Source organism: Chiloscyllium plagiosum, unplaced genomic scaffold (assembly GCF_037043375.1).
Source record: "Chiloscyllium plagiosum isolate Xiang-an unplaced genomic scaffold, Cpla_swu_hap1 HiC_scaffold_35, whole genome shotgun sequence".
In the NCBI taxonomy this organism is placed as follows: domain Eukaryota; kingdom Metazoa; phylum Chordata; class Chondrichthyes; order Orectolobiformes; family Hemiscylliidae; genus Chiloscyllium; species Chiloscyllium plagiosum.
The window spans coordinates 30,043,434-30,055,453 of NW_028270173.1; the positions used below are offsets into that span (position 1 = coordinate 30,043,434).

Sequence of the window (12,020 nt, forward strand, 5' to 3'; positions counted from 1 at the left end):
CTGGATGTTTCTCTATCTGCTGCCTGGCTCTTCAAGTCTGCAGCCAACCACTCAGGCCGAATTTACTCAACACAAAAGTTTTTGTTCCACTCAGTCTTGAATTCTCTCGTTCACTCCTTTGAAAAGCAACGTTATGCTGAATAGCTCAAGAATGTGCAGCACTTATCATTTTGCACTTATCACCGTTTTGCATTTTAAGTTATTTGTTATATAGCAATCCAATTTTATTTCAGCTTATAATCCCAAAACAAAAAAACGTTGACTGCTACAATATATAAATGTAAGTTATTGGTGATTAGAGAATTAACGAGTTGAACCTGTTTCTCTGGATAAGAGGAGACTGGGAAATGACATGGTAGAGGTTTTATGTGTTGGACAAAGTTTATATGGAAAGAATATTCCTAATTGTGGGAGAATCCAATGCAAGATTGCTACTGATAAGTCAAAGAGGAAAATTAGAAATTTCTAAACTTAGAAGATGGCTAGAACATGGAACTTGCTACAACAAAAAGTGGTTGACCTGAATTGTGTAAATGCTTCCAATAGGAATGAAAGAGAAAAAGGGAATAAGGAGATTTGCTGATGGGTGGAATTGGCATAAGCTACAGACCACTTTGGTGGACTGAGTGGCCTGTTGCTGTTCTGTATATTCCATGTTATTCAGGATTTATGACACTATATAGTTGACAACACTATGGCAAGGCAGAGCTTATGTTGACTTAGCTTGTCTAGATCATACAGTGCTCATTGAGTCTCTGGGTTTCATTTCCTACAGAATGTGAAGCTGTTAGAACAGTTCATTTGTCCTCACTCTGGTACCATGTATCATCCAACCAGAACTGGTAAGAATCCAATTTACTGCTTTTTTGTTACTTTCAAGACACCGAAATTTGAACAGAGTTTTCCTATGAAATACACAGCAAATGGAGCCTATTTGCTGTTCAGTTAAGATATCCAGCTTCTGGGTGAACCCGACAGACCAGAAGGTCACTTGCCAGAGGTTACTTTTTAATGATCTTAGCAATGGATTGGGAGTAGTTTCTAACTGAGATCAGTCACTATCATTTCTCCCTTTGGGGCTGGGGCACTGTTCAGATAGTGTCCTTTTTGGAAAATAGGAACAGGAATAAGCCATTTAGACTGTTGAGTCTGTCCCACTATTGAATATAGATGTGACTGCAAACGCTTCAATGCCTTTTGCCCACCCATTCCTGAATGGTCCATGGCACTGGTTAATAGAAATCTCTATCTTTAAACATACACACAGACTAAATTACCACAGTCCTCTGGGTTGGAGAATTCCAAAGGTGCATAACTCGCATGTAAGAGAATCCCTCCTCACCTCGGACCTCACTAGCACCCTCCTGTTATTTTTGATCTATGTCCTTGGAGGCATAGACTCCACATCCAGTACTTGTGTAGACAAGGTAGATCACTTTAAATATTTTGTAGGTTTCAATGAGATCACCACTGTCATACCTGAAAACTCTTGCATAAATCCAGTTTACTTAGGACAGCCCTAGCTTTTTGGGAACAAGTCTGATGAACCTTGTTTTCACTCCCAATATAGCAGTAATATCTTTTCTCAGCTAACAAGATCAAAACTATACACAGTACTGTGATCTAGCCAAAGAGACTTCACTCAAAACCCTCTTATAAAAAATGCTAACCTTCCATTGGCTTGCTGCACTTGTAGATAAATTACCAAAGGATAACATACAAGGATACCTTGGTTCCACATTATATTTCACTTGCTGTGTTCTTGATTATTCACTAAAACCTTCTGAAACGGTTTTAAATCTTTCTTGCAACATTCCTATTTAGCTTTATAACACCCACAAATTTGGATGATTGAGATCTATTGTGAACAGCTAGGACCCAAGTACTGATCATTGTGATACCCCACAAGTTGCAGCCTGCCAACCTGAGAATGGCTTATTTATTCCTACTGGATGTAGGTTTGCTCGCTGAGCTGGAAGGATAATTTTCAGACATTTCGTCACCATACTAAGTAACATCTTCAAAGAGCCTCCAGATGAAATTACCTCCCATGGTGACGAAATGTCTGAAAATGAACCTTACAGCTCAGCAAGCAAATCTACATCCAGAACCTCAACCTGAGCTACAAATCTTCTCAAAACTCGCTAACATTTATTCCTACTGTTAGCAAATCATGTAATTCAGAATATTACATTTCATTCCATGTATTTTAATTTTTCTAACCAGTTTCCTTTTGATAAAGTCTTCTGAAAGTCTAAATGTACTACCTCTATTGGACTCCATCAATTTTGTTAGTAACAACTTCAAAAAGCTTCCAAGTTCATCAAACAGTTTTACATTCACAAATCCATGCTGACTATACCCAGTCAGATTAATATCATCCAAATATCTACTTATTACATCCTCTTATAATAGATTTTAGCATGTCCCTACTGCTAATGTAAAGCTCCCAGGTTGGTCATTCCCCATTTTCTTTTACTTGCTCCTTAAATAGTGGGGTGATATTTTACAATCTTCCAATCCACAGAAATCATTCTAGCCACCTCCTTCAACACACAGAACCTGAATCTACAGCCCAGGGGTTTTATCAACTTTTATCCTCATTAATTTTTCCAGTGTAATCATTTCTCCATTACTGATTTTCTCAACACCTCATTGTCTCTAGCCACATGGATATCAAATTCTGGGAAATTATTTGGATCTTCCTCAGTGAAAACATGACACAAAGTAATCATTTAGCTTTTCTGCCCTCTGCCTATTATAAAATCTCATCACCTTAGCCAAATGTTTCCTTTTCACCTATCTAGTTTCATTCTGTTTCTGAGCGATAACATCATCTCATTTGGTCCTAGGTGTTTGTATGAAACAGTACAAGAAGTTGACCAAAGCAATACAAGATGCTAAGGATCATGGTAGGTGATCTGGGCAATAGGGAATATAATAAGTTGAAGGCTACGGAGAAATCCTGATCCAGCTACATTGTTAATTATCTGGATTGAAACCTCTGTTTCTGATAAACCAAATCCCTCCATTTAACCCCTTGGAATTTAGAGATGTGCGTGCTCTTCGTTTCACCTATAGGACAGTCATTCAATTTAAGTCTTCCGCCAAAGATTGTTGAAGAATGGTGCAACAAATTCTCGTTAAATTGTTCTCAATGTCAGCAGTTGTTTTCTCATCAATGATGCACGTTCCTGCCTCTGACAACTTTTTTGTTTCTATCCATCTCTAGTCCTATACACCTCCCAAAACTACCTTCTTCCAAACTGTCGATGTCCCTAATTTTTCTTTCGAATGTAATTGTTCGTCCATCAGTAGCAGCAGCTATGACTATTCGAGTCCTAGGCTCCGGAATTCACCAGTCTGTCAACCTCCACATCTTTTCTAATAGAGAAACCTCGATTAGCCGGCAAGATCGTGAGGTCCCAATGCTTGGCTAAACTGTATTATCTAGAATTTTATTAACTGAACGCACTACTCCTCCGCTCGTGTCCTTTGGATAATCGAGGTTTCTCAATCTCTCATGGCGTAGTGTCAGGACATTTTACATCCTGAGAGATTTAAGATCCTTTTTTTTTTGTATGCAATTTGTTGGCATTGGAGGTTATCAGGAGGAAGTGAGGACTGGAGATCACAGTTGAAACATAATGAAGGGCTTTTGCCCAAAGTATCGACTCTCCTGCTCCTCGGGTGCTGCCTGACCTGCTGTGCTTTTCCAGCACCACACGTTTTAGCATTGGAGGTGATGTTTTAGGGACACTACCACTGCAGCACAAGGAGGCCTGATTGCTATACTGGCTGATGGTTGATAGCCTCGTTCCTGGCCAACCAGCTGACAACTGTGCTAATGGTCACTTGGTGACTTCATGAGTTGAATCTTTTTTACTTTAGGGGTTACTGACCAAGTGCTGTGGCTCATTTCGTACTTGTAAAGGGTAACCTAAAACATTTTAGTATTTAAGGCACAGTTCCTGAATGGTGTTATACAACTTGTCCATTCAGGACTGGCCCCTGACATACCCATGTCCTGCTGCTAATTCTGTTTCGCACCTTATTGCAGGTTTGCTTGGATTCCAAGTCCCATACATTGAGATCAATCTGAATGATTACTCTGGCTCACATGGGGCAGTGGGAAAGACCCCACCCCCACCCAAGCAGGAGGGACCTTGGTACAGCTGGTACCAGTGGCAGGATCCACCTGAGAAGGAGATTACTCGGATTCGCAAGATGTACAAACCCTTCCTGAAAGAGAGCATTGCTCAAACTTCAACCAAAACACCACTTTCAAATAATCCCAGCACCAACTGATGAAGCCATGTGGGTATGGTTTTCTGGAGCATTGACCTAAAGTTGTTTCTGAATAAAATGTGAAAACACTCATTATAGCCGACTCACTGCAGTTAATAATGGATTGGGAACAGACAGTAAATACACTGTGTCAGTCATGGGTTTGTTAAGTTGGATTGGTCTTCATTTAAATATTGAGGTTTAGAGATTTGAGATGGTACCTGGAATGGTGACAAGAATGTCCTCAGTACACTTCAAAATGTCAATGTCTTGGTATATTTTACTACACAATTTAAGGTAAATGTCTGTCCTCTGATTAATTACTTTGCTTATCCTAAATAGCAGGAGAAACTAAATGTATTTAGTGCATTGTTCACCGCCTAACTTCCAAAGGGATTATGTTAATACACAATGGGGGAAAAGTTGCAGGACAATTTATAAAGAGCCAGGTGCAATGGAACTAATTGGTAATTTCGACTGCAGAGACAGCAAAAAGGCAAGATTGTTGTGGAAAAGCATTGAGGAAAGCTAGGTCTAATCCAAAATAAGGGTTTGGTGCACCAAGCTGTGTTACAGGTCAGAGAATAAGGGCAATTCACTGTTGTATTATTGTATCTCTTATGCACCTTTCTTGATATCTAGTTTATGACTTCTATTGAGAAAAATCAGGGTTTCTGTGCATGAAATAATCAATTCAGCTTCTGGGGTGATTAATACCAAATGAAGTATGCAAAAACCCATCTCCCAGGCCATTGTCAACATCTAGCATGGATTTTGCTAGAGATCAACTTTCTTTTTTATTAACCAAAGATTCAGGCAGCAGCTAGAAGCTTACCACACTGCTTCTCCTTACCTGGGAGAGAATGGAATATGTTTGTATCAGCTGAGTGCATGCAATGGGTCAGACAAAAACAAATCCTACACTTGCTACTTTGAGTGACAACTGCATTGTCAGAGATTGAGCTCAACACACCAAAACAAAGAAAAGCAAATCTGCAAATGTGTGGCAGAAGTGTGAATATTGCTTCATTTATATAAATTGTGATAATTGAGAATTTAATATATTTAGTTTAGTTGCCACATTAAATTTGGATAGGCTCAAGTCAGGGAATAACAAAGAATGAACATTCAAGAAAGTTTCAAATTTACAAATGAAACTGAATAAATCACCTTAAACCTTAGCCAGTAAAGTTTGAGTATGCAATTCAAGCCAACTACCCATACAATGCCTGCCTATTAATTACTGTTGCAAGTGCTGTTTTGTTGTCAGCAATGGAAATATCTCATGGAAACATCTGAACAGGACACTGAACACCTGGAAAAGGTTAGGTAAGGCAGCTCAAGATAAGTCAGTCAATCATCACCATAAATACCCAGTCAGTAAACAAAATCTATTTAACCATTAGTGCTCTAATCAATTTGCTGGATCTCCTGTTTTGATAATTATTCAGTACTAAAAATAGATGCAGAATCTTTCAGGTATGTTTCTTCAGTGTAAAATAATTTTTTTGTATGCTCTCATTTTAGTTTTGTTGTGGTATTTATTCTCAACTCAATTAATAAGTGGTCAGTTCCACAAAGCAAGTGCACTAAATGATTATTTCTGCTTGGCACAAGATTAGTGCAAATGCAAAGTATGCTTCAGTTTAATTTAAAAACAAAACAAGTCTACTATGCAATCCCAAGTGTGACCAAAGGTCAAACTGCTGCCCAACATTAAGTCAAGTCACCTAAGAGATTAGTGTTTTACCATTTGCATGTGTAACATACAGGTCATAACTTGACAGCTGGGAGCCTCAGATGCAAGGGATATTCCATCAATGATAAATAGAGTTTGTGAAAAGACAGGTGATTGATGCTGGATCATCCCAGACCACTCCTTTCTAATTCATACACTCATCTTCTCCCCTACCAAACCACTGACAGAAGTAATTCAGGGAAGGCACAAAGTGGATTGCATGTTGAATAATGCAGCTTAATCCCAACCTTATCAAGTGTTCCTGGGACCAGTTTGAGCACAGTGTCAATGCAGAGTGTAGCCTGCTATAAAATACTGCAGACTCCGAAGTCACATGGCTGCTGTGGTATTGTATTTGTGTCAGAAACCCTTTCTTATAAACTTGCTGAAATCTGAGAAACCAGTATGCCTGAGCTACTGTAATGCAAAAAAACAGGTGAAATGGGCAAGACAACATATCTTTTATACTGAAATCCCAGATACTTCCAAAACAAGTGAAAATCCATCTTCAGTCTCTGCACTTTAGCTTTACAGCCATTAAGACCAATAACTGGATGTGCCTTGTGCTCCTCCGAATGATAAACAGCAAATAGACTTAACTCCCAGGACTGATTTCCCTTTTAGGTAAATGTAGATTAAATAAAGGTTGAGATGATGCTATCAAAAAGCAATGTCACATGCTTACTAATCCTGTGTTCCATTATAGTACAATTTCATTGTGAAATCATTTTCATAGTTGGGAATTAAATTACATCCAAAATCAATTTTTTTTTTGACTCCACTCACCAACAGCTTGTTGTTGCTATTGCTGCTGTGGAGGTTTTTGGGATTGGTTTAGCTTCTAGTTAATTCATTTCAAGTATGTCTTGCAGCCCATGAAGATAGTCAACTCTGCCACAAAGTCTGCTGTCAGCATAACAGAAACCAATCCGTGCACTTTTCATGGTGCCTTTCTAAATCACCCTTGTGTAAAATGGAACTGGAAAAAGTCCGACTGAGCTGTCAAGGAGCAGCTTCACATGCTCTGCTGCTACACTCTATCGAAAAAGAACTAAGCACTAGCCAGGATAAGGGACCCACCTCTGAACTGAAATCTGAAAGGCTTCCCTGACTTTATACAGTAAAGCAACAGATATTGCTCAAAAGGCATAGTAGAACTATCAGCATCTGGAAAGCAGAGGCAAATACTTCAAATTCAGAATTCGGTTCTGAAGGGCCAATCCAGAGGATTGCATCTGCTGCATCTCTTTCATTTGCTGAATGACCTGTCCATGACCAACATTATTTTAATATTTTCAGTATTTTATCATCTTATTATCCAGACGGCACAGTGCCACACTAAAGAGAAGTGAACACTTGTAGGTCATCGAATGAAAATAGTTCTTTGTTTGGCATATTCCCCCATAAATGGCTAAAGACAACATCAGGTAGAAGCCTGCAGAATGACTTAGATAATTTGTGCATCTCCCAATAGGAGGCTTCTGAATAGACTAGGCTCCCCATCCTGTTGCAATTCTGTTTTGAGTCCTGCTATTCATTCTCAATATTGTTCTGATGGCTAGGACTTTAACCCACACTCCTGGGGTCTCAATCCTTCTGCTTGCGGTTGATGGTCTCTCCAAGCGCTTCCAGCACCTCACGCTTGTAATCGTCAAAGTCGCCGTCAATCTGGTTTACTGTCCTTTCCTCCACTACCCAGAGCTGGCAGTTTGTCTCAGTGATCAGTCGGGCATCGTGGCTCACAATGATTACAGCTGTGTAAGGAAAAGGCAATGTGTCAGATTAGTGCTCAGTGCCAAATTAATGCTAGCTGTGATGTGCTATTAACATGCTAGATTGCAGTAGGACCATGTATCAGCTTATGCTGAATTAACAGCACTGCATGCTAGTTTAACATTGTGCAATATGCCAATAAATGCAGTGCACCAGTAGTGGTCTGTGTAGGATTAACACAACTGTGTCACTTTTGGGTGAGGTCCTCATCACAATACACTCAATCCTGTGAACACTGAGGACAGAACTTGGCTTGTCTGATATCTAAAAAAAAACACACTGATTAAAACAAAAACCACTGAGCTTTTGAGGAAGTGGGTGGCTGCATGAAGTCAGGGTAAAAGGAGCCAGTTGCTGATTGCTGTAGGTAGGAATGACAGTTCCCACTGACAGGACTGGCTCACAAAATGACCAGCTAACATGACACAAAGAGACTTTCTGGAACCGCACCAGAGAAAAATGCTGCACCTTCAGGAGAAAATGTGGACATCACTTTTTGAAGAGATACAGAAGAAATTCATTAGCATAGTATCAGGAATAAGGGACTGGTAGAGCAATGGTTTTCAACCAACCAGTGTGTCGCAGCACAATGTCATGAATGTGAGAACTGTCCAAGTATGCCTTGCTCCATCTTAAACAATATTCTATCCAATCAAAATTCCAGCTCAAAGCTCATGCAGATTAATCAAACCAATGTGTGATACGAACATTCTAAATACAGATGGCTGCAAGACAAAACTGAGGGGACATGATTAAAAGTGGACATGCTGTGGAACTGTACACCTCATGTTACTGAGTATGTCATGTTACTGAAAAGGTTGGAAAGCATTGTTTATAGACAAGAGAAGCTATGATTGCTGTAAACAGATGTTATAGAGGTGATTTGATAGATGTTCACAACGATCAGAATAAATAAAGAAAAACCAGATTCAGTAGCAGCTTTCAAAACTAAACTTTCGGATATTTGAAACATAAACCGTACAGGACTATCGGAAAGAATGGGAGCACTCTTCCAAGGAACTATTATGGGCATTAAAGGCCAAACTGTTCTATATTTACAGTTGGAGTTTAAAAAAGGTTGTTTTGACTGTAGTCAGACAGGAAACAAATAACCCCACATTAGATTATTCCCACTCCCTGACAGCACAGTGCAGACTCACCTCCTTTGTAGACATTAATTGCATCAGCCAAAGCATCAATGGATTCAATGTCCAGGTTGTTTGTGGGTTCATCCTGCAAGAAAAATGGATTTGTCCAACATTTCCTTCAAATGTAAATCGTATACAAATCCATATGCAAGGAAAGTTCCTGTCCTTGGATAGGTACAGCTACTTCTAAACAGATCTTTGAGACAGTTAGTGGGGGAGAGGGAAGGAAATCCAGTGATGGGAAGTATTGAACCACTTGGTTCCACTTTAACTAGGTAACAAAAAAAACTTTCCAAACACTACCTAGGCTCAAGGCTGGAGACAGGATTCTTGACTACTTTCACGAACTTTCTCTAGATCTGACAATATCCATCAAGCTGCAGTTATATTAACTTGCTTCACAGCTGAAGACCTCTCCATGTAGTGTTTAGTTAGACAGTTTGCAGTCTCCATCACCATATACGTGAATTAAACATTACAGCAACATGCTGAACCTGAGGGAAGTCCTGTTCAGAGAAGTTATTAAGAATTCTGTATTTCACAGGACTCTTATTTCAAGACTCAATTTCTGCCATTGAGTCTCTCTACTGCCAGTATTAGCCGATTCAAAAGGAACCCTGACATTTGTTACTCAGACTGAAAGCTCTCAGAATACTCCAATTTCTCGACATTGCTCCCTTGCTGCACTCAGTCAACACAGCAGTCTCGTTACAAATTCTTACTCTGAGCATATCCATACCAAATGTATAAGCTCACTGAATCACTGTACCTAGTGAGCAATACAAAAAAAACTAAAGGTATCATTCTGTGTTTGGTTAGCTGTCAGTCTAGTGTGATGGTGAGAGTGCTCCAATTGCCCATAATACTCAAGACTTGGTGAGTACACATTATCCAATGACTTGAGAATGTATTGATGTACTTAATATTCTTTAAGTACAAAATCATCAATGTCCATGAAACTCTGCATGACTGACATCTTGTAGGAACTCACGAAAGGCTTATGCATTAAGTATGACCACTTGGTTGAATACCTGAAGGGCTGTTGTCATGTGGGAAATGGTTCTCCAACACAAATTAGCACACCTTTAGGAAATACGTAATTTCAAAAAAAAGCACTGGCCCAGTTACTCACCAGAATGAGTACATCAGGCTGTCGGCAGGCTAATTCTGCAAATACTACTCTTGCTTTTTGACCACCTGTAGGGAAAAGGAAGTGACATAAGCAACAAGAACACAGATCATAAGGAGGTGGGCGAGATCACATCGAAGTTCAAAACACTGTATTAGTTGTACAGCTCAACTTATTAATTGACACAGATTTTAAAAACAAATCATTCATGATCAGTTAACAACTCAGAAGTGCCACTTGCACAAGCTGAGAAACAGGAAGCAGGTATAAGGGAAAATTTACACTATCACCCCCTTGTTTAATATGATTTGGAGATGCCGGTGTTGGACTGGGGTGTACAAAGTTAAAAATCTCACAACACCACTGCAAATTTTTGCTATAAATTCTGTGTTACGATCAAGCACTCCACAATCACCTGATGAAGGAGCGTCGCTCCGAAAGCTAGTGTGCTTCCAATTAAACCTGTTGGACTATAACCTGGTGTTGTGTGATTTTTAACTTTGTTAATATGGATTGAGTTGTTCAGTGAGCAAATTAGCTACATTCAGCCAAGATATTAAAAACTTAGATGTGGGCCTTGATTACAGCTTGAATTTCTTCAACTAACTGTAACAGCTCTTTAAACGTCTTGGCGACAGTTGAACAGTACAAAATGTCTGAGTAGATCCTATTCAAAATTAATTCAGAATAACCAGTGTCTTTGTTACCACTATCAATCAGTTGACTGGAACAAAATAAATGGCTCATTGTTCCTCTCCCAAACCCCATTCTCCCCTTGGTCTCCCAGGTAGCCGTCCTCACTCAGTACCTGACAGTTTACTGATTTGGATAGTGTGGGCATGGCTTTCCAGGCCAAAGCGACCAAGACATTTCCTCCCATCCTGGTATGGCAAGTTGAAGTTTCTCATGAGATATTCTGTTGCTGTCTCCTCCATGTTGAGTTGGTCGGCGTACTGTTGGTTGAAGTAACCTATTTTCTGTATGTGGGTGGGAATTGTGAAAATTTTTTTTAAACAGAACAATACAACACAAAAGCTTCTTTAAGTAAAGTCCTCATGTATAATAATAAATAAACTGAAATAGATATGCCAGTTCAAAATTGCACACAACCATGCTCAACATCTTTCAGGATTCCAAACTTTCCTTCAACCTTGTAGGGCAACCCCATCACTGGGCTCAGTTTACATTTTTCATAATTCTATGACTCGGTGCTTTTATGCATGAATGAACTATTTACAATGCTTCAAGGAGAAGTGCAGCCAGTTCAAATCTACAGAACAACCTTGGTTATCCGAACATCAATTGTCTGTATTTCACATTATCCGAACAAGATCTCGAGGTCCCGTAAAAACGTTATCCATTATCCAAACAATCGGTTATCCAAACAAAATACTCCCTGTCCGTGTCGTTTGGTTAATTGAGGTTTTTCTGTAGTTCTCTTCCGACATCATCCAAACTGGATACCTTCTCTAGGAAGAGTCAAGGTATATTATTAAAGAGCAGTATTCCTGGTTGATTCACCCTCCGTTTGACTCTAGGGTACTACTATCAAATGCCTATTCAACATCAAGCCAACTGAGCAATCCATGCTGTATAGAGGGTTCAGTGGTTTATGAAGTATCAATCACGTCTGTAATGCTTATTCGTGAAGCCAAGAACGTGAGTCAAGCTTACCTCTCCCACAAAACTGCAACCTGAGGTGTTAGCATCAGATGAGTGTAATTAAGGAGCAGGATGGCTAACTGAATGAGAAGTCAGTGCAGACAGCAGACATTGTCAGTCTTGTGAAATCATCACCGTGTCAGAAAAGTTGCCAGATTTGCATTCAGAAAGCAATAAGTCATTGAGAACACAATGAACTATTCCCATGACAGCAGTTAATACATGAGAACAGACACTTACCAGTCTGTGGTTCTTTCTCTGTTCACCAGCAGTCTGAAAACAA

General features: G+C 39.5%; 2 protein-coding genes across 4 annotated transcripts in view; one reads left to right on the plus strand and one right to left on the minus strand.

The window, feature by feature from the left end:
* Nucleotides 1-4,380, plus strand: part of mrps18b (mitochondrial ribosomal protein S18B) — a 28,413-nt gene extending 24,033 nt beyond the window's left edge. Inside the window, exons 5-7 of the mRNA XM_043678034.2 lie at nt 776-842; nt 2,853-2,912; nt 4,061-4,380. Of these exons, the coding sequence (XP_043533969.1) occupies nt 776-842; nt 2,853-2,912; nt 4,061-4,308 (375 nt within the window). The 3' untranslated portion in view covers nt 4,309-4,380. The remainder of the gene's footprint in view (nt 1-775; nt 843-2,852; nt 2,913-4,060) is intronic.
* Nucleotides 4,381-6,469: 2,089 nt separating this feature from the next.
* abcf1 (ATP binding cassette subfamily F member 1) overlaps nt 6,470-12,020 on the minus strand; it is a 71,486-nt gene continuing 65,935 nt past the window's right edge. For all 3 annotated transcript variants that reach the window (XM_087979453.1, XM_043678024.2, XM_087979451.1), the window contains 5 exons: nt 11,978-12,010; nt 10,884-11,052; nt 10,079-10,143; nt 8,959-9,031; nt 6,470-7,779 (listed from right to left, as the gene is read on the minus strand). In XM_087979453.1, coding sequence (XP_087835579.1) covers nt 7,613-7,779; nt 8,959-9,031; nt 10,079-10,143; nt 10,884-11,052; nt 11,978-12,010 — 507 coding nt within the window. In that variant the 3' untranslated portion in view covers nt 6,470-7,612. The remainder of the gene's footprint in view (nt 7,780-8,958; nt 9,032-10,078; nt 10,144-10,883; nt 11,053-11,977; nt 12,011-12,020) is intronic.